Source organism: Gymnoscopelus microlampas (assembly GCF_963454915.1).
Source record: "Gymnoscopelus microlampas genome assembly, chromosome: 18".
Taxonomy (NCBI): domain Eukaryota; kingdom Metazoa; phylum Chordata; class Actinopteri; order Myctophiformes; family Myctophidae; genus Gymnoscopelus; species Gymnoscopelus microlampas.
This window is the reverse complement of record NC_139955.1, coordinates 40192359-40215873: the sequence shown is the minus strand read 5'-3', so window position 1 is coordinate 40215873 and position 23515 is coordinate 40192359. Positions and strand designations below refer to the sequence as shown.

Genomic DNA, 23515 nt, shown 5'->3' with positions numbered 1-23515 from the left:
GCCTGTGTGTGGTTCAACTTTGTTATTGCAAAAGAAAGTGGACAACCCCCCCCAAAAAACTACACATCCCAACAGACGTAGCGCGATCACTATAGTTTCACAGTGAGTGTAGTAGTAACATAGTAACGGTTCACTCTAGTTGAGAGCAGAGATGCATGATAGCCTCCAACAGATACAGTTCATTCATAAATAAGCGGTTGTTGGAGGAGCGTGTGTGATGATGATGGCGGAATCAGCAGCATGTCCTCCAGGGTTCCAGCTGGGAAGACCTCGCTATGACCAGGTAAGACCTCTTTATTTAACAATTTATCTCATCGCATTTCGTGTCGGTTTGCAGGTCGGATCAGCAGCATCCATGGGGGGCTTGGTTGGAAGGAATGCACCGTGAAAGCAGACAGTGCTTCTGCACTGTGTGTGTGTGTGTGTGTGTGTGTGTGTGTGTGTGTGTGTGTGTGTGCATTCCTGGGTGGATGCTGCATGCATGCTGCAGCGAAAGTTGCCTTTGATGATGCGCGTTGTTGTCTTTGTCACTCTGTGCAAAAAGAACACACTGAAACCAAACCATCCCAATGTGAGAAACTTTGAGGTGTTGTTGTTGGTGGAATGTGGGATCAGAGTAGTTTGGAGGGTTGGGTTATCGTTGTGTTATATTCACGATGATCTTCTAAGCTATCGCGGTTTCCCCTGCAGCTTTGCAGAGGGGCGACCCACCAACCAATGACACTATGTCCTATAGCAGTGGTTTCCAACCTTTTTCGCGTCAAGGACCCCCAAATTGACACATATTAGCCCACGGACCCCCATTTGAAAAGATATGCCAGGGACTCAACCATTTTGATTTCTTGGGGGGTCCCCATCTGCACTGTATCACCATCATTATAGTGTTCATTTAACTCTGAGAGTGTACAAATGGAACCAAATGGACCCGTTAGGGTCAGAAATTACAGTTTGTGGACTGTTGCCCACGGATACAAGAAGAGTCAGCACTATTAAGGAAAAGTGGGCAAAAACTTGCTATTTTTGCTAAATGTTAAATATTTAAAAAAATATTTAAAAATATAAAAGATCTTTAGTAATGCAAAGTGTACATGATGTGAACACGCACAGTACATCATTATCAGACTTAGCCTTCAACTTCCTGTTTATGTCCAAACTTATTGGATTTACTCGTTTTGTAGCAATTTGCAGCAATGGTAGAAATATTAGACATTAAATGTCAAATGTTCAATCATGTGTAGCCTACTTTACATTACTTAAGCAAATATTTCATTTTTTAAAACTTTTTGGACCAAACAGACACATTGACATCAAGGTGCCCACTCTTCCTTAGTGCCCAGTCTTCCAGTTACCTGAACCATTATCTTATAGCCACTTTGGCTATTCAAAAATAGCAGATGTACAAGCTCGTAGCGCGAGATATGTGCAAATCTTTGAATATATATTTTTAAAGAAAATGTTTTTCTTTGCTTCTGGGGATTCTACAAAATTTGTAGAATCAGTTTTTTTTTTTAACTGTTAGGATTTAGAAGACATTTAATGTCTTCTAAATCCTAACAGTTAAAAAAAAAAAACTTATATTGCTATAATATCAGTGGTTCTCAAACCTTTCCATGTCAAGGACCCCCAAAATGATATGTATTTGGCCGTGGACCCCCATCTCAAAATATGTTGTTCCAGGAACCCCCCCAGAAGCAAAGATTTGAGTACAAAAATGTTCGCTTTAAAATATATATATATATTCAAAGATTTGCCCCAAAAAAAAAATCACAATTTTTCAAAAATAGCAGATCTACAAGCTCATAGCGCGGCACTCGGTGCCGCACTATGAGCTTGTATATCTGCTATTTTTGAATGGCCAAAGTAGCCTATAATATAATGGTTAAAGCATTATCTTTCATCCTGAAAAATGAATTATTGTTTTCCATCTCTGGAACATACGGTGACCTTCATGTTGGTTCACACAGTATGTCAAATCAGCTGATTCCTGGGTCAGTTAAGGCAACTCTCCAGCAATATTAAGACAGTGACTGGACTAGGGAATTATTTACCTGATACTTACTGTTGTGCTGCTCGATCAGAACAAAGTCCATAAGCAGCATTTGTAAATAAGCCGTGGTGGGAAAAGTACTCAAATGTTTTACTTAAGTAAAAGTATCAATACTGTAATGTAGAAGACTTTTAATTGTGTTACAATTAAAAGTCCGGAATGATTTTTTAAAAACTTTTACTTGAGTAAAAGTACCAAAGCATTGGCATCGAAATGTACCAAAAGCAAAAGTACTAAAATGTTTGAAAATAGCAGATCTACAAGCTCACAACGTGTCGCCATGTGACACGCTGTGAGCTTGTAGATAGGCTATTTTGAAATAGCCTAGGTATAAAATATGGCTAAAGTGGTTAAAGCATGTTTTATAACGTAATCATTTATATCAGCAAAATAACTTGTATTCTAAAGTTTTCAAATAATTGGAGTAAAAGTACAATATTTGCCTCTGGGATGTAGTGGAGTAGAAGTAAAAGTATAGACAATTGGAAATACTCCAGTAAAGTAAAAGTACCTCAAAATTGTACTTAAGTACAGTACTTGAGTAAATGTACTTAGTTACTTTACGCCACTGTAAATAAGTCACTGAGGTCTTGGGTCCGTTATTCGTTCTGGTATACCTCCATGTTCTGATCAATATCTAAGCGCGCAAAACAAGTGTTATTAATATTATGTTAACTACATTGTAGTGTTTTAGAGCAGCCAAATCCTTGTGTGATTTGTTTTTACATCAACCACTTCAACCCTAGAATCCCTGTTCTGAGGGTAACATTAGCCGAAAATAGCCGATCTACAAGCACACTGCGAGGCGTTGTTAGGTTGTTATGGGAACAAAAGCAAAATTTTATTTGTTAAAAAACTTCATGTCGATTTGTTACAAGGGAACCAAATTTATCAATGAAAACCTTGCTTCTCGATTATTCGGTTACAAGTCAGTCATTGGTTCTTAAATACCTCATTATGTCCAAAACTGTTGCTTCTTCCCAACATTCAAATAAAAAAATTGCAAAAGTAGCCGATCCACCAGCTTGTGAATCTGATACATTTGATGCTTTTGTGTGACGCTGTAGTATGGTCAAGTAGGGCGTTAATTTACACACAGCAACGATATCCGTTTGGATATATATATATATATATATATATATATATATATATATATATATATATATATACACACACACATATCTTCGGTCAATTGCCCATGCAGCTCTTACAGCTCCTTGCATCAAAGCAGATGAGAAAATGAGGCCAGTCTCTTATTGAATCAGCATTTATATAAATGTGTGTGTGTGTGTGTGTGTGTGTGTGTGTGTGTGTGTGTGTGTGTGTGTGTGTGCGTGTGCGTGTTTGTATTACTATAGTTGTGAGGACCAAACGTCCCCACAAGTAGAGTAGAACATGAGAAATAGATGTTGTGAGGACCATTTTCTTGGTCCTCACAAGAGAAATGGTTATTTTATGGTTGAAAAAAATATTTTTAGAGATACGTTTACAATAAGAAAAATATTCAGGTTGGGGTTATAGGTTTAGGATTAGACCTTTAGAGGTTAGGTTTAGGGGGTTGGGGTTAGATTTTCCCCTATTTTATACTTAGTTGTGCGGTGATATCAAACACCGGAAAATAGCCGATCTACAAGCTCACAACGGGTCGCAACGCGACACGTTGTGAGCTTGTAGATCTGCTATTTTTTGGCTTTAGACTTGGGGTTAAAAATGCAAAAAAAAATCATAAATCAATCATAAAATCGTCTTCCGAAAATGTTGATGTCCTCACAAGTATAGTAATTCAAACGTGTGTGTGTGTGTGTGTGTCTCTACTCTACCGTGCTCCATCTCTGGGCTGTAGAGAGCCCCAGCCTTGTTTTGTATTCCCAGGAGAGCTGGAACACATGCATAATTAACACAGTTCTTCAAACATGGAGCCTCTGCTCTGCTGCTACCCCAGTGTTACAAAACAGCTCTGCTCTGCTGTGCTGCAGCACACAGTTACACGGCCTGGTCTCTCCTGTCAGGGTTGGTGAAGACATGTAACATTATGAATTATATAGGCCTGTCACAATTACAATTACATAATCGCCTAATCGCAATGATTTGCGATAATCGTAAATGATGTTGCATAATCGTTTCCATGTTGAAAAATATTCCAAAAAATAGCATTGTAAGCTTGTGGATCAGCTGTGTCCGCAATTTTGACATTTTTGTAGATCAGCTGTGCACGTCTGCTACTTTAAATGATTAAAGGTAGGGTAAGTGATTTTCTTTGGTTAAAATAAGTGTTAAATAGCTCTATATTCTGATGGTACTCATTGCTATAGAGTGTTTGTTCAGTAAAAGGAGTCTCCTTGTCTCTCCAGCTCTTTATAAAACAGAAAATGCATTTTAGTTTCAGTTTAATTTCCAATTGTATCCAATCAGGATAGAGAACTCAATTAGGATATAGATTAAACAAGTGAAATTGGAAGTGATGACACTAAGAAATGAGCAGGCAAAATTGGAACTGGAACACTATAAAAAAAAGAAGCTTAAAAATGGGTACTTTCTCCTGATTGGCTGAGATTTTGACACCTACCGGAAAATGTATTTTCTGTTTATTAAAGAGCTGGAGAGACGGGGAGACTCTACTGAACAAACACACTATAGCAATGATTACTATCAGAATATAGTGCTTTAACCTTTTAACAAAATACTTTTTGTTTTAACCCAAAAATATCACTTGCCCTACCTTTAAATATGTCTGTAAACTGTTTGTATATTTAAGTTATTTGTGCTATCTGACCTGTGTTTGTTTTCTAACAGCTCATACTATATACTACAATACAGGTTGTAGACCACTCTAGACTTAGTAAACTGGACCTGAGTTGTCTCTGTACTTGGATTTTTTTTTGGGTCCCCAAATGATTGTTCTTTTGGGGGCGATGAGGATTAGCTTAATGTGCAACATTGTTTTCTCACTCAACAGTAAACAAACCAACATACAGTTTTTAAGGTTGTTTTATTACCTCTAAAATGAAAAAATAAATACAAATTGGCCAAATTGTCAAATATGACCTAAGAAAGAGGCAAAAAAAAATTAAATAGCCGATCTACAAGCTCGGCTATTTTCTCAATATTTATCTGCGGAACCGAGTCAAACGCCTCAACTCCTACAGTTCCAAGTGCTTGTCAGGGTGGGGGGTCCCCGGTTCAAATATGATTATTTGAACTGGGGGGCCTGAAAGGTTTGGGAACCCTTGCTCTAGAACCATAATGAGGAGCACGAAGAACCATTCACTATATAAAATGGTTCCATTTTAGAGAGCCATTACGTCTCTGTCGGGTGGACTTTTCAGGATTCAAATTCCAAAAATAGTTAAGTAGCAGAGCGACAGCTCAAAACGTGTCGCTTCGCGGCGTTTCAACCTTGTAGATCTCTGGTACTTTTGATGCTTTTGTGTGACGCTATGTGGTATGATCAAGTAGGGCATTAATTTACAAAAAAACACAAAAAGTTAGAGTATGGAGATAAGAGCTTTCTGCCCGACAGCAACGATCCATTTTCTGTGTGTCAAGAACAGGCCTGAGTCAGGGGTGAAGGCGTAACATTTCGTAACGGCATTAAAAAACACTTGAGATTTTCACATGCATTTCCCCTTTTCTCGTCCCTCGGGAAGGGGGTTGAACTTTCCTGCCCCCTTCAATCTGAACCTGACACTTGAAAGATAATTAAAACGGATAAGAGCGCATTTTTACTGTCTTTTCCACTGTGCTGCCTGCCTGCCTGCCTGCCTGCCTGCCTGCCTGCCTGGCCGCGCTTCATAAGTGACAAATGGCTCGGAGGGATCTGATAGAAGCTGCCATGTTCTTTTTTTCCCCCCTCCCATCTGGTTTGCCAAAGAAACTCTTGGCATGCACTGCCATCGGGCCTTTTCAAACCCGTTGGCACAAAGGGGTTTAGCCTGCCTGGCTGACAGTGCCCACAGACTTCTGAAAGGGAACAGAAAACCAAATGCTTTGAAGCAAGACCCCCTACTTACATTTAGACCTGTCACAATTATTACATGGGCTAATGGCCTGATCGCAATGATTTCAGAGAATCGCAATTGTTTTGCATAACGATGTTGTCGGGCAGAAACCTCTTCTCTCCATATTCTAACGCCTGTTTTGGACACAAAACAGCACATTATTTATTTTTGATTGTTGTTACACCGGTCGTTGCCACTTGGCATATCTGCCCTGTGCAATTTTTGTTTACAACTCCTAAAAAGCAAACAGAATTATTATTATTATTATTGTATGTTAATGTTTCAAGGTACAAAGCCACCTACACAATTATCATCATTAATCACAAGGATTCATACTGTATGTATGATGACAATTACTTACACTTAAACGTATTACTGTCTTTTCTCCCATGGGTTAGGGTATGTTCAGCCTTCCATATTCTAAAGCAGGGGTCTTCAACGTTTTTCAGGTCAAGGACCCCTTAGCTGAGAGAGAGAGAGAGATGAAGCAGGGACCCCCTCTACATATTGTTTAAAATTGTGTTGCAGATGAAACTTTTTCATAGATTTCATAGATAGCTTACTTGTCGTGTCAATTCATGTTTTTTGGTCTGTTGACTTGTCTTTTCTATTAATATGTTGGATTCATGTTAATGTGTAATTTCAGACTTTTAAACCCTCAATACTCTGAAAATTGGAAATACTCCAGTAAAGTAAAAGTACCTCAAAATTGTACGTAAGTACAGTACTTGAGTAAATGTACTTAGTTACTTTACACCACTGGTCTGGGAAAAAAAAAAAAAGAGGCAGTATATATTGTGTTGAACTAAGCTACTACATTTATAACCTCTTTTCATAGGAACCATAATGGGTTTTCAAATCCTGAACCTTCCCTCAAATAAAGCATTTGGAGTTGCTGCTACTATTCGTATTCATCAAGTCATTGAACTTTAGCATCATCCATGGTTAAAGGTAACTGTTGGCTTCTGATGGCCGTGAAATTCATTAACTCTCAAAAACAAAAGCCAAATGGAACAAAGCAGTCCACTGTGTGTGTGTGTGTGTGTGTGTGTGTGTGTGTGTGTGTGTGTGTGTGTGTGTGTGTGTGTGTGTGTGTGTGTGTGTGTGTGTGTGTGTGTGTGTGTGTGTGTGTGTGTGTGTGTGTGTGTGTGTGTGTGTGTGTGTGTGTGTGTGTGTGTGTGTGTGTGTGTGTGTGTGTGTGTGTTAGATTCTATATCAATTATAGAGGTGGAAAGTAACTAAGTACATTTACTCAAGTACTGTACTTAAGCACATGTTTGAGGTATCTTTTACTTTACTGGAGTATTTCCAATTTTCAATACTTTTACTTCTATTTAATTACATCTCAGAGGCAAATATTGTTCTTTTTTTACTCCACTACAATTATTTGAAAACTTTAGTTAGATTTGGATTATTATTACAACACATACATTAACCACTTCAGCCCTATTCGAAAATAGCAGATCTACAAGCTCACAACGTGTTGCGATGCAACGTGTTGTGAGCTTGTAGATCTGCTATTTTCAAAAAGATTTGTATACATTTTATACATATGATAACTTGTGAAACAGGACATTCTGCATAATGAATAGTACTTTTAACTTGTGGCACTTTAAGTATATTTTGATGCCAATACTTTTGTACTTGCGCGTTTGCACATTTTTATTAACAGACTTTTACGTTCAACAGAGTATGTCTACGTTGTGATATTGATACTTTTACTTAAGTAAAACATTTGAATACTTTTTTCCACCACTGACCTCAACACATCAGTGAACCAGAAGGGGGGAGAAAAAGTTTAGCAAATCAGTTGAACATCAATTCACTTATAAATGATTAAACATTGTTCATCCTGTTTGTCTCTCTGTTCTCTATGAAGGTTATCCATTTGCAGAAATAAAGGGAGGGTTTGATATGGTCGCTGTGGGGTTGGCCTTAGATCAAGACTATCGTAGATGTATTTTATCGATTTTGACATTTTTATATCTACGAGATTATTTTACACTTTGTCTATTCAAAAATAGAGCTTGTATATCTGCTATTTTTTTTTAATCGTGAAAATGTGTGCAACTCTTGAATATATATATTTTTAAAGTGAACATTTTTAACTCAAATCTTTGCTTCTGGGGGTCCCTGGAACAAAATATTTTGAGATGGGGGGTCCGCGGCCAAATATCATTTTGGGTCCTTGACATGAAAAAGATTGATAACCACTGACATAGAAACATAGGTTTTTCAGAAAAGGTTAGAAGACATTTATTTAGAATCGGAACCTCAGGCCTCAGGCGTCATAGAGAACCATGTGTTCTTTTAAAAAATGATATTGAGCCTTTTATCCTTGCGAAAAATCGCACCCTGTCTGCAAAGACCTTTAGTCTGTATGTTTCAATAAAGAAGTGTTTTAATCCCACCTGTGGCCGATTCTGTCCGAAGTTCCCAATGGGCGGTATTGACAGGGCACATCCGGTGAAAGCCGGAATTACACACCCGGAGTTTTGTAAACGAGGGGGAAAAAATGGCGTTCGGCCATAAATGGAATTAAAGCACTTCTTTATTGAAAAATACGGACTAATAAATTGCACCAAGACTCCGGACATGGAGATACAGGGTTTCTGCCCGACAGCAACAATATCATCTGTCTCTAACCAAGGCGTCTTTTTGTCTCTTCCAGGGTTCTTACCTGGGTCGTCTGAGGCATTTTGTAGACATCATTGACCCCAGCACCCTCTTTGTGTCAGAGGTAAACATTACACTTCAATCCACTTACATCTCACAATATTCAACCAGTGGTTGTCAATTTGATGACCGGCAGCAGCAGGAGACACAAAGAGTCTCCTTTGTGTCTGCCTACCGGTCCGCTGGTCATCAAATTATTGGCTTAGGAATGCGACAAGAACAAAACAATATCCATGAATTCAAGTCTCCATGGGGTGACTAATCGAAAGATTTTTTTGGGGGCGAACTATCCCTTTAACCACTTTAACCCTATATACAGTACATCAGCTAATTGAAAATAGCTTTGTGAGCTTATATTTTCTATTAGAGCCTTTCCTGTGCTAACTCAGACAAACACACCCCTTTGTCCGTCTGTAGAGGCGACTGAAGGAGTGCATCCAACTGCTGGACGATTTCAAACATGGCACGCTTCCTCCCGGAGTGACAGATGGCCAGGTGAGTGCTGCTGTGATACAATACAATTACAATGTAATGCAATACAGTACAGTACAGTACAGCGCAATGCAGTACAGTACAGCGCAGTGCAGTGCAGTGTAATGCAGTGCAATGCCATAATGTATTAGTACCTATGCTGCTACAGTACTAACATCTATGCATTCTGTCACTCCTTGTGCATTGGATTGATGCCATGAAGATAATTGTTACACTTGCGTTCAATGACAAAATAAAATACTCTCAGAGTTAAATTAACATTGATTTTACAATATAAATTGGGGTCCCAGAGATAGAAATGCCATTAAATGGGGTCCGCAGCCTAATGCATGTCAAACTGGGGGTCCTTGAAATTAAAATGGTTGAGAATCACTGCTAGAGCGTAAAAATCTTCTCTTATGGGGGTCCCTGGCATATCTTTTCAAATGGGGGTCCGCGGGCTAATAAGTGTCAATTTGGGGGTCCTTGACATGAAAAAGTTTGAGAACCACTGCAGTACAGTACAGTACAGTACAGTCTATTGCAGTGCAATGCCATGCCGTGCCGTGCCGTGCAATGCAATGCGATGCGATGCAATGCAATGCAATACAAAATCACATACTATGATTCATTATAATTCAGCATCCCGGAGGAAATGCATTGCAAAAGCAGCACAGTTTTTATATTTGAGCATATATATATTATTTTATTTTATGTTTTCTTATTTTAGCTGAATGTTCCAAGATGCAGATTATCAAATCAAGTCACATAAAGTCTGACATCCCATGAATGTGCTCTGCTACATCTAAAGCGTGATTTATGCTTTGTCACGTGCCGACATTTTGCACAAAATATGTCTTAACCACCTAAACCCCAGCATCCGTATCGTGGGGAAAGCTTTCGCAGATCGAGAAGCTTGTCGATCTGCTATTTTCAGCGAAGGCTTTCCCCACAATAACAGAAAACAGAAAAGACACTTCCATGAAGCCCTGAGGGACTCCGCTCAAACATATGGGGTTTAAGTGGTTAACCCATTTAGTCCCGAGGCCGGTTCTAAAAAAACCTTCTAAATCCTGACCTAAGCTTTCAGAATAACAAAAATGATAATGTTGCTTTATACTGTATTTATCAAAATCAAATCAAACGTTATTTATATTGCACACTTAAAAACGATTGTAGTCGTTTACAATACAACAAAAACAATAGAATCAAATACAATCAAACAAACAAACAATCAATCAAGCAGGAGGTGATCAAGTTAAAATAGAGCTCAGCTGTGATTAAAAGCCAAGTCGAAAAAGTGAGTCTTAAGGAGGGACTTAAAATGTAGCCACAACTACACACAGACCTAGGTTCCCGACTTGAAAGGTATAACAAGCAGAGGTGCTCCAAGTCTAAATGGGTGTAACATCCTGATTCATTGTCCTGTTTTATTTTCCGTAGCTGTGGGAAGCCCAAAAAGTCAAGCAGGTAAGTGCATGGGCGACACCCCGGATGTCAGCCCAGGGTGACTGCGATTCCACCACGATGCACCCACAGCAACAACACATTGTGTGGCCGTAGCTTGCTGACAGCTAGCGTGGTGACACCCGTGTCCTGCTCTGTCCCTGCACAGGCCATCATTCACCCCGACACAGGCGAGAAAATCTTCATGCCATTCCGAATGTCAGGTATGACGCCATGATGACGATATCTGTGCACAAGCTCAACCATTAAATCCCTCCATTACTATTATTAATCCATTGTTCTTTTTTACGCCTTATAATTTTTGCAGGTTATGTGCCATTTGGAACACCAATCGTGAGTCTTATGAGATCCATGTTTTTTTTATTTTATTATTTTCATAAATGATTTGTATACAATATTCAACTTTTTGCACAAAGTTGACTGCTGTATGTTGAATGTTAATTTTGCCCAAAAGACACTCATTAATAGGGCTGGGCAGTTAATCGGAAACGATATCGAAACCAATATTTAGAACCAATAACCGACATGTACTGTAGGATAACCATGAAGCAGTGTTTTTTTCCCCAGATAGAAATAGATATTTTTGTTTAACTCAGAAGTAAAACATGTCAAGATGAGCTTCAAATCGGCTGAGTTCAGCTCGAAATGTCGCTGTTTACGGCTTTTGCACCGCGAAGAATATTGTTTTTCAAAGCTGGTAAGGTAGTGTAGAAATAGTGTTTCACAGCTAAAACACACTGAATTGCTTCTCTCAAGAGCCATATAGTTTCACACTATAAGCGCAGATTTATCACTAACACTCCTGGGTGCTATCTACTGTCTGGCGTTCAGCGACAACGATTCCCTCCTGCTCTATTGAACGGTCAAGCCAAAGATATGCTCTGTGAATGGCAAGAAGGGAAAAGTTAAAAAAAAAAACTTGCCAACTCGATTTAAATTTGGGTTATCCTTGCCCAGATATTCTTTTTTTAAATAATTGACTGAATGAGTCTGATTAACCACTTAACCCCTTTTATACTTTGTTGTAAATTGGTGGCGTACAAAAATAGTGAAAATAGCCGACTATTATCCCTATTTAAAAAAATAATAATCATTAAATAATCATAATCAAGGCGAGGAGAGTTTGAAATCGTTGCTGTCGGGCAGAAACCTTATCTCCATATTCTATCAGTTTATTTTTTTTTGTAAATTAACGCCTGACTTGATCATACTACAGCGTCACACCAAAAGTAGCAGACACGTTTTGAGCTTGTAGATCTGCTACTTTCAATACTTTTTTATTCGAATCCTGAAAAGGAACAGTTTTGTACATATGAGGAGACGAAATAATAGTGTTATGGATTGAAGTCGTGTCGCCCAGCCCTGCCTCATTAATAGCCTTGTTTGGGTCTTGGTGAAATGCATCTTTGGGGATGATACATTTCAGCCGATAACAAGCTGTTTGTATCCTGGTTCCATTCAGGTCATTGGTCTGCTCCTTCCTAATCAAACAGTGGTTTCTACCATTATTTGGCAGGTACAGTAACAGTAAGAATAAGAAAGTAAGAACATTGTTTACAGTTTGTCAGCCAGCCATTTCCAACCTATGGGTCGGTGCCCACTGGTGGGCCATGAGGATATTGCAATTCACCGAGAATATTGCAATTGCGCCCCCAAAATAATAAAAAACACTAACGATGATATTAGAGGTAGGGTAAGTGATATATATTTTTTTGGGTTGCTATAGAGTTCAGTAACAGGGGGTCTCCCTGTCTCTCCAGCTCTTTGATAAACAGAAAATATTATGTTCAGGTGGGTTGCCAATTTCAGTCAATCAGGAGAGAGTACCCATTCATCAGCTCCAGTTTTATAGTGTTCCAGTTCCAATTGTGTCTGCTCATTTCTTTGTGTCACCACTTCCAATTTCACTTGCTTATCCTGTGTCCTGTGGGAGTTCTCTCTCCTGGTTGGATAAAAATGTGTATCCCGACCTGAAAATGTATTTTTTGTTCATTAAAGAGCTGGAGAGACATGGAGACTCCTGTTACTGAACAAACACTCTATAGCAATGAGTACTATCAGAATACAGAGCTATTTAACATTTACTTTAACCAAATTATATCACTACCCTACCTTTAATATATTTTAAAAAGGATGTAAAAAAAAATCCAAGCCGGAACACAATCGATTGTTTGATCATTAAAATAAACAATGCTCTGAAAATGCACGCAGCCCACCCATCTGACCACTTAACACGGCAGGGTCCGCATGTCAAGTGGTCAGATACGTGGTTTAGATATGGGTGGGCTGTGAAGGCTCACGAAGTTTTCAATTGGGCCCCTTGATCCAGGAATGGTTGGGGACCGCTGGCTTATGTCATACAATTTGAAAACACACATAAGAGCCACAACACAGTCTGTCTGTCTGTCTGTCTGTCTGTCTGTCTCTCTCTCTCTCTCTCTCCAGTGGCTGAATCAGAGTCATAATGCCTGTGTGAACTATGCCAACCGCAACGCTACCAAGGTAAGAGATATTCAGTGTGCAGCACAAGCAGTACAAAGAATAATCTGGTCAGTATGAGTCAGATACAGTACATAAAAGTATCTGTAAAGAATACCATATGAGTAATAATAATAATAATAATAATAAACTTTATTTATATAGCACCTTTCATGACATAAATGCAGCTCAAAGTGCTTTACAGAGCAAAAAAACTAAAACATAACAAAAGTAGAAAATGTGCTCCTCGGAGCACAGGTCTCCGCCAGTACTGTTCCTGATTAATCCTGTCTTACCTATTTATATTACATATTGTCACGTGTCACTTGACCAATGTTAGCTTGGCTGATGGAAGCTCACTTAAAAAAATATAAATGATTTTTTGAAGTTACACACCTATTTATAGGTTTCTATTTGGTCATGCTGGCCAATCAAAGCACACCCTTTCAACATATTGTCACGTGTCACGTGAAGCTTGACCAATGTTAGCTTGGCGGACACACGGAAGGACGGAGACGAAAACATACTCTCCACCTCTGGCGGAGACAATAAAACATGGCAAAAAACAATGGCATAAAAATAATGCCTAAAACAAAAGGCAGTGAGTCAAGCAAAACAGTGAAGACATGAATAACAACACAGAGATTTAGAAGAAAACAAAATCAACTAAAAGCAAGAGTGAAGAAATGAGTCTTGAGCTGTGCTTTAAAACTGTCTACAGAGGGTGCCTGTCTTAGGTGTAATGGGAGTTTATTCCAAGCCGTCGGCCCGTAGAAGCAGAATGCTGCTTCACCGTGTTTTTTATATGACATTTCGGTAAGTAAGTGGCCTTGTATCAACAAGTAAAATGTGTTTATGTAATCTTGTATTATTTTGCTCCCACACCAGCCTACGCCTATGTCCAAGTTCCTTCAGGGTTATGTCGGAGCAGTGACCAGTGCCGTGTCCATCGCAGTAAGTGTCCTCGGATTTACCACGTTTTTTATTTTATTTAACCACTTATATTGTATGTATTCATAAATGTTCAAAAATAGCAGACATCATACAAACTCGTTTTTATGTTGGGATGCAACAGACATTGTGACCTTGTTTGAGAATTTCTGACAACTACACATAGGCTGCATAATTGCTGATACTGATTTTGTAAAACAAAAAGTCAAATAACGGCATACTGTATATCTGCCCAACTGATGTATCGGTCTGGTACAGCACACAATTAACGCTAGTGCTAAGGACCTATGGCTTTAGACTACTAGTGTCAGTGATCATTGCATAGTAGACGCAATATAGGAGCTTTGTTAGTGATATTTTCAATTAAGAGTAAGGACATTAAGATCATCAGTTTAAACCGTTGCTGTTCTTTTGAAGGTGGGACTGAATGTGTTGATTCAGAAGGCGAACAAGTTGAGTCCGGCCACCCGAACGATCATACAGAGACTTGTCCCCTTCCCAGCTGTGGGTACGTAATCATAGTGCCAGCTCTATGACCACAGCTGTCTGTCTGTCTGTCTGTCTGTCTGTCTGTCTGTCTGTCTGTCTGTCTGTCTGTCTGTCTGTCTGTCTGTCTGTCTGTCTGTCTGTCTGTCCGTCCGTCCGTCCGTCCGTCCGTCCATCTGCTAAGTAAATAATGTGACAATGTTATACTGAAATGTTTGAAAATAGCCGATCTACAAGCTCACAACGCGTCGCATGTGAGCTTGTAGATCCATCACAAAATGTGGGGATTTAAAACAAACAAACAGGTATGGTGTGTATGCTATGAAATCATTAATCATATTGCATCATATAAGGAAGGGACCATGCAGGAGCCCTTGAAGGGCCCCAGGAGCCCTTGTCAGGGCCTCAAACCCAGCGAGAATCACTGCTGCAAATACACAGGAGGGGCCCACACATTTTATATTTCATTAAACCTATACATTTCAATTTAGTAAATTGTCGATGGCCGCACGGCCCAGTTCCCCCGAAGGGCCCCTGGGCCACGGCCCCAGCGGCCCAATGGCTAATACAACCCTGCCAGTGCTAACACCTGTGTGTCTCTCCCTGTATGTCCTCCTCAGACAGTGCTAACACCTGTGTGTCTCTCCCTGTATGTCCTCCTCAGACAGTGCTAACATCTGTGTGTCTCTCCCTGTATGTCCTCCTCAGACAGTGCTAACATCTGTGTGTCCCTCCCTGTATGTCCTCCTCAGCCAGTGCTAACACCTGTGTGGCCCTCCCTGTATGTACTCCTCAGCCAGTGCTAACATCTGCAACGTGGGTCTGATGAGGCACAACGAGCTGTCTGAGGGCATCGATGTCCTGGACACCAACGGTAACGTGGTGGGGTCGTCCAAGATCGCAGCCAGGCAGGTGAGTGATGGCCGCTTACTGCTGGCTGGCTGACTGGCGGGCCTGACAACGCTGTGAAGTTAACCCTTTGGACGAGCTAATTCGTCCGATGGTACTTGGTCCACAGTGCCATGGACGAGTTAGACGAGTTGGGGCTTTTCAGTGGTTTTCCACCAGATGGCGATGTTGGCTAGCTTATGAATGATGCTTTCACTGCCAGATGACGTCAGACCCGGAATTGACCTGGAAGTAAAAATAGTAAAAAAAAAACGGCTTGTTTACTTCCTGTTTATTTCCTGTGAAAAAATGCCTATATCTCCGTTCCTCTTGCTTTACGGCCAAAATCAGGCACATTTAACTGGCCATAGCTTGACAATGGATTATCGCGAGCGGCTAATCTTTTTTTCCCGAGACCCACGTGCGTGTAATGAGGCGATCTCCGTGCATACAGCGATCTAAATCTACAGATTTAGTCATAGGCTTTTGAATCAAATTCCATTTAGTTTTAGTCATATTTTAGTCACCTGAAATGTTTTAGTTTTTGTCTAGTTTTAGTCGACTAAATATCATAAGATTTTAGTCGACTGAATCTACAGTTGATATAGTCGACTAAAATGTATTCTGGCGGTGCCTTGATGGCGTCATAATGCCTGATTTTACACTTGGTTGCATGCTGAAAATAGCCGATCTACAAGCTCACAACGCGGTGCGCTGCGACGCGTTGTGAGCTTGTAGATAAAATGACTTGTCTTTTAGTTCTACTGGATCTCTTCTCCACTAGTCCCTCACTAACATTTTAGTCTAGTTTTTGTTTGTGACGAAATTGTCAATATATTTAGTCTTAGTTTTAGTCATCATAGCTTAGTTTTTATTTAGTTTATATTTAGTTTTCGTCAGTGAAAAAAGGTAGTCGACCAACATTTTTGGTCATAGTTTTAGTTGACAAAATCGGTAACCGTCTTCCATCCCGACATCTCGCCACTCCGACTAGTGGCTTCCGCGTGCGGTTAGGGTTAGGGTGAGGGTTAGGTATAGGGTTCGTTAACGTCGGAAAGGCGACATGTCGGAAAGGCGCCATGTAACCGACAAAATCAACACTGGTGCCCAGTGCATGGCAAATGGGTTTAGTTCAGGTTGTCTGACGTTACCAGAGGGGCGAAAATGGAAAAGCAGGTTGCCGTCAATTCCTGTTAGTTTCACATGTTTACACCTTTCACCGCCTTATCTGTCCAATCTCCTGGGATGGAGGATGACATCCAACACAGTTCAGCGTTTTGAAATGAGGCATACCGCCTGCCTGTCAGGGCAGAAACCTTGTATTTCCATATTTCAACTCGTTTTTCCCCCCCCGGTAAATCAATAGCCTACTTCGTCGTACAAGAGTGTCAGGAAAAGTAGTGAAAATGGCAGATCTTCAAGCTCAGAACGCGTCACACTGCCACGGGTTGTGAGCTTGTCGATCTACTATATACTTTAGAAAACATTTTTATATAAATATAAAAAATGCTATTATAGAGCATTTTTGAAAGTGAAAGCGGTTAAGTCTGTTTGTGGGTTTTATTTATTTATTTATTTATTTTTTCACACAGAACCAGGAGATAACGTGATCCCAAGATTTACTGCTCCATTGACTTGCTGTTTAACGTATTTGAGAAATCGCCTGTATCTCGGCTCCTGTGTTTACGGCTTTATGTATTTTTGGCGAGACATGCTACAGTATTTTCAACGCCGTATAACAAGCGAACGGGAGGCCGCGATGACATTATTTTTAAGGTAAGAAAATCGAAAAAATCGCTGGCAGTGGGTGCACGCAGCCAGAAATAAGGCTGGCAGTGAAAGAAATAACACAATAAAGGCTGAAAGGATAACACAATAAAGTCCTGGGGACTTGTTTCCATTGTGTTCCCATTCAATTCATCAACATAGCATAGGAGAAAAAGGAGAAAAAATTGGCGGTACTGAATGACACCTCCTTTCTATGGGAATTTTACATTAACCTCCCCGGTGTTCTCCTGTGTCTCCCCCTACAGGCCATCATGGAGACTGCCTTCACGCGGGTGGTCCTGCCCATGCCTATCTTCGTCCTGCCCCCCATCATCATGTCATACCTAGAAAGGTGTGTAAACTAAGTTGTTTACCACAGTGGTTCTCAAACTTTTGTCATGTCAAGGACCCCCAAAATGATATGTATTGGACCACGGACCCCCATGTCAAAATATTTTTGTCCAGGGACCCCGCTCCCCCCCCCCCCCAGAAGCAAAGAGTTGAGTTACAAACGTTCGCTTTAAAAAATATTATATTCAAAGATTTTGGTTTACCACATAACACGCACACATAAAAGATAATTCACGTTCTATTCTATAGGTCTATTCTATGGGTAAAGGAGTACATTTAAGCAAAAGCACCACTTCATCATGTTGTGACGGCGACCCAAAAAACAATATACTGCCCGTACAAATGTGCTATGGTTGCATTTTGTATTTGTAGGTCTCAGACAGACTCCGGTGTCACATACTGTACCAGGGATTGATCCATAGGCCGAGTCACACACAACAGCAACACTGATATTTTAATGATAATAATGAATATTCTAAATCTAAAATCCATTTGTAACTCTAGTGTTGGTTCATCAGAATTGCCTGGGGGGGGGGCAATTTCCCTGTAACATATACATAAGGGTACATTTTGTGGCTTTTGTACTCTCTCAGAGTTAAAGGTAGGGTAAGGGATTTTCTTTGGTAAAAATGTGTGTGTTAAATAGCTGTATATTCTGATCGTAATCATTGCTATAGAGTGTTGGTTCAGTAACAGGTGTCTTCATGTCTCTCCAGCTCTTTATTTAACAGAAAATGCATTTTCAGGTCAGGATACCAATTTTATCCAATCAGGATAGAGAACTCAGACAGGATACAGATTAAACAAGTGAAATTGGGAGTGATGACTCAAAGAAATGAGCAGACAGAGTTGGAACTGGAACACTATACAAATTAAGCTGATAAATGGGTACTCTCTCCTGATTGGCTGAAATGTTGTCACCTACCTGAAAATGTACTTTCTGTTTATCAAAGAGCTGGAGAGACAGGGAGACCCATATTACTGAACAAACGTTGAATAAAGAAGAGCTAACAATTCATGTGTTTGTGTAGTACTACTGTATATACTCTCTATTTATTTGTTTATATAGACGGGACACCGTATATCAATGAACAGTACATCACAATGTAATGTGAAATACCCAGGTTACATGCATTAACCACTTGCATGCCTATTCTGGGGGGAAACATTGGCCAAAAAATAGCCGATCTACAAGCTCACAACGCAGATCGGGTATTTTCGGCGAAGAGATTTGGTGTAAGACGGGGGGGAAGCGATACGGTTTGTCTCAAGCCCGTTTCTCTGAGAATAGAGGGTTTAAACCATTCAATCCAGGAACGCATCTGTGTCACTTTAGATTTCTTTGGCTATTAAAACAGCAGATATACAAGCTCAGCATATAGCGCGGCACCGATTGAAAAAACGATCGTGAAAATGTGTGCAAATCTTTGAATATATACAGTATATACATTTTTTTATATTCGAAGATTTGCACAAATGTTCATGATTTTTCAAATAAATAGCAGATCTACAAGCTCATAGCGCGGCACTCGGTGCCGCGCTATGAGCTTGTATATCTGCTATTTTTGAGTAGCCAAAAGTATAAAACAATGGTCATAGCAAAAAAAAAAAATCTAACACGACACAGCTATGCGTTCCCGGTCTTAATGGGTTAAGTGGGTTTCAACGCAGCCCATTGTCATTAATAATATGGTTTCCATATATATATATATACTAGGCTCCAGTTCCTCCGGAGCAACCGCAGATTGCTGCTGCCCATCCACAGCCTGGTCTGCTTGGCTACGTTCAGCCTGTCTCTGCCTCTGGCCATCAGCCTCTTCCCACAGATGTCTCAGGTACAGTGTGGATAGAGGCTGCCAATGCTTTTTCCGCTGCTGTTGCTTCTGTATACTGTATGTATGTTATGTAGGCTTCAATCCAGATGGTTCAGGAGGGGGGGGGGGGGACAGCTGGGCTGGAATTCAAATTACACACACATCACTTGACATTTACACCACCACCCCCTCCACCACACACACGCACGCACACACACACACACACACACACACACACACACACACGCGTGCACACACACACACACACACACACACACACACACACACACACACACACACGCGTGCACACACACAGTCTCTCTCTTCTCTCCCCACCCAGATGGGGTCTTCTCACATCTAATTAATGGTCGGAATGATTTCAGGGTTTACTGACGGATCTGCAAAACAGCACCACTACTATGTCGCTGCTGTCAGTGGGCCGAAACCTTGTATCAACATATTTATATATATATATATATATATATATCGTCTTAGTCGGGTGGAAATCCTCATATTATGTCCAAAACTGATACTTTTCACGATTCAAATTCCAAAACAGCAAAAGTAGCAGATCTACAAGCTTGTAGATCTGCTACTTTTCATGCTTGTGTGTGACGCTGTAGTGTGATCAAGTAGGGCGTTCATTTACGGGGGAAAAAAACACAAAGTTAGAATATGGAGGTTTCTGCCCGACGATGCAACAATATATTATATTGAACCAATGAAAAGGATTAACAAAGAGCTTGTGACCAGTGGTGGAAAGTAACTAGTACCGATCTACAAGCTCACAACGCGTCGCATCGCGACGCGTTGTGAGCTTGTAGATCTGCTATTTTCAAACAATTTAATACTTTTACTTTTGGTACTTTAAGTACATTTTGATACCAATACTTTTGTACTTTTACTCAAGTAAATTTTGAATTCCAGACTTTTACTTGTAACAGAGTACTCCTACATTGCAGTATTGATAATTTTACTTAAGTAAAACATTTGAGTACTTTTTCCACCACTGCGGTTATGGACATACAAGTTTTCCTCCCGACAGTGATGATGTGCTCAATTCCTACCAATGTTCTTGACTTAGACATTTTTCCTTTCCCCTTTGTGCAGATTGATGTGTCTCACCTTGAGCCGGAGATCGCCCGGGCCACAGACTGCAAGGTGCTGACCTACAATAAGGGCCTATGATAGATTGCACTGCAGGAGAGCGGAGGACAGTCAACCAGGATAATATGTAAATTGAGGCTGTGCTAGGAATTGCTGTCATGGATCCCCCCGCCCGTCGGTCCCTATAGGGATTCCATTTTATACAACCTGTCTACAGGACAAGGGACTTTTTTCTGCTGCATTAACATAGTGCACTAACCGGTGCTTGTACGCCATGGAGAAGGAAACATGGTAGAGAAGGCAACCAAAGGCAACATAATAAAACAGATTAAGGCAAGGCAAGGCAAGGCAAATGTATTTTTATAGCACATTTCAACAACAAGGCAATTAATTCAATGTGCTTTAAAGGGCAAGACCACTTTGGTAGAGGTTTGGGTTGTGTACTGTAGTTACCTTGCCATGATGTAACTCCAAAGGTGGACAAGAAGTCAAAAATAATTGCTCCATTGATTAAAAATTGATCATTGAAAATATGCTCCTCATTGACTTACATTGTACGCTGAAACAGCTCTCAAAGTCACTCTTTTAGCACATAAACGAACGCAAACAAAGTTGATTCGGACAATAATAATAGAACATCACCAAACCCAGTACTGTTTTTTTTATATAAAAATGTCAACTTTCTGTTGATTTTGCTATTTTTATTAGGAAGAAAACCCGGACTGGATCCATGGATCCTTCAAATAGTAAAATCAACGGGAAGGTAACATTTCTATATATAAAAAATAAAACAGTACTGGGTTTGGTGATGTTCTATATTGTCTGAATCAACTTTGTTTGCATTTGTTTATATGCTAAAAGAGTGACTTTGAGAGCTGTTTCTGCGTACAACATACAGTACTGTAAGTCAACGAGGAGTATATTTTGAATTATCAATTTCTAATCAATGGAGCAATTATTTTTGGAGTTACATCATGGCAAGGTACCTACACAACCCAAACCTCTACCAAAGTGGTGTTGTGCCCTTTAAATAAAACATGGTCTCGCGAGTTAGACTGTTGCCTCCCACAATATTCGAATGCTTACGTCATCCGGTCTGGTCCACGGAAGCGCCAAAAACGGGAGTTGTATTTCCAGACTCTCTCTTTATCATTCGGAGATTGTGGAATAGTAGTCTGGCCACTAGAGACTAAACATTTATGAAATGTTTAATTCAGCATTCTAAGGAGATACTGCCAATGTGAATTATGCCATTCAACAGCTGTAATTTTGTCAATTGAAACAATGAGCCATTGCGAAGCTTGTAGATAGATAGTAATGCTAAATGCTTAAGCTTGTGAAAGGCAGCCAGCTGCATGATTGATTGATTAATTGATTGATTGATATCTTTATTGATCATGGTCTCCCTAACAATGTGAAAATGGTAGAGATGAGGTCGCAGGTATTGTTTTTTTCTAGCAGTGAAGTATACCACGTTAGTTCTGTTGATAATTCGGAACACAATCAATTTGTTGATCCTCAAAATTGAACGTGTTCTGAAAATGCACACGGCCCGCCCATCTGATTACCTAAAGGGATAGTTCACCCCCAAAATGACTTTTTCTATCGATTAGTCACCCCATGGAGACTCGAATTCATGGATATTTCTTTTTTGTTTTTGTCGCATTCCTAAGCCAATAATTTGATGACCGGCAGCGGTTCCGGTAGGAGACACAAAGAGTCTCGGCTTAGGAATGCGGCCAAAACGGGCGAGCCGGTGCGAACGCTTTCAAGGTTTTTCAAGTGGACTGTGAAAAGGTTGGGAACGACTTTTCTAAAGTATGTACTGTACTGTATCGATTTTGATATATCCTTCTTAACTAGCCTACTAACTAAAGGGACAACAGCAGGTATACTCCACCGTCTGATTATTAACCTATACGAGCTGTTATTATATATTCCTAATGAATAACTTATTTTGCACAATATTTTGCACATGATCTTAATATAACACTGAATATTATCGTACCGATGATCCAAGTACTGTAGCGTTCTTAATTTCCTTTATAAAATGCTGTTTAAATATGTATACTAATGTTTGCTACTCAAACTTTTAATCATGTTATCTAAATAATATAATAAATCCTTGTTTTTTGACTCCCTTTCTTTTCTCTGTCGTAACCACAGACTGTATAAATGAGATGGACAAAGCCTCTCCGTTGCTTTCTACAGACCGAAAATGAAGCCGATTCATTTTGCCATAATTTAGCAAAACGCATACCCTGATGATTGAAAGGAGACTTTAAACTAGCGACTGGAAGCATATAGAATTTATGACATTTTTTATTACATCTAAAGTTTGTCAAAAAACCCATTCACTTGCGTTAAAATAAATTCTTTCTGACACCGCAGGTCGGCGCAGGGTAAAACAGCGCCACTCTGGCCATTTATAAGCTTCCGTGTCGGCCTCATCGTAAGACTAAGACTTGCCCCTTGGTCGTAACACATATAGCTACATAATAGCTGTACAGTAAAGGTACAGTAGGGCAAGTGATATTTTTTGGTAAAAAAAAAAAGAGTTGTTAAAAGGCACTGTATCTGATAGTAATCATTGCTATAGATATAGTGTTTGTTCAGTTACAGGGGTCTCCCAGTCTCTCCAGCTCTTTAATAAACAGAAAATACATTTTTAAGTTAGTTGCAAGATTTCAGCCAATCAGGAAAGAGTACCCATTCATCAGCTTAATCTGTATGCTGTGTAACTGGACCCATTAGGGTCCATTTGGTTCCATTTGTACACTCTCTGAGTGACAGGCACATAAGACCCTTATGATAAAAGGTCCATTTGGTTCTTAAATATCTATCATTTAGCTGTTGACCCCCTGGTACCCCCTCAAGGACCACCGGTGGTCCCCAGACCACTGGTTGAGAACCACTGTCGTAGTGGAAAGGGTTTGAGAGAGAGAGAGAGAGAGAGAGAGAGAGAGAGAGAGAGAGAGAGAGAGAGAGAGAGAGAGAGAGAGAGAGAGAGAGAG

General features: G+C 40.0%; 1 protein-coding gene across 1 annotated transcript; it reads left to right on the top strand.

Annotated features, from left to right (window-relative positions):
- Positions 1–223: 223 nt before the first annotated feature.
- Positions 224–20582, top strand: sfxn5b (sideroflexin 5b; the record flags this gene model as incomplete). The annotated part of the gene is made up of 14 exons (XM_084086050.1): positions 224–283; positions 8717–8785; positions 9139–9216; positions 10636–10662; positions 10808–10862; positions 10967–10992; positions 12122–12175; positions 13105–13161; positions 14026–14091; positions 14506–14596; positions 15371–15486; positions 17496–17581; positions 19298–19415; positions 20505–20582. The coding sequence occupies 14 exons, from the start codon at positions 224–226 to the stop codon at positions 20580–20582; spliced, it is 981 nt and encodes a 326-aa protein (XP_083942176.1).
- Positions 20583–23515: the final 2933 nt, after the last annotated feature.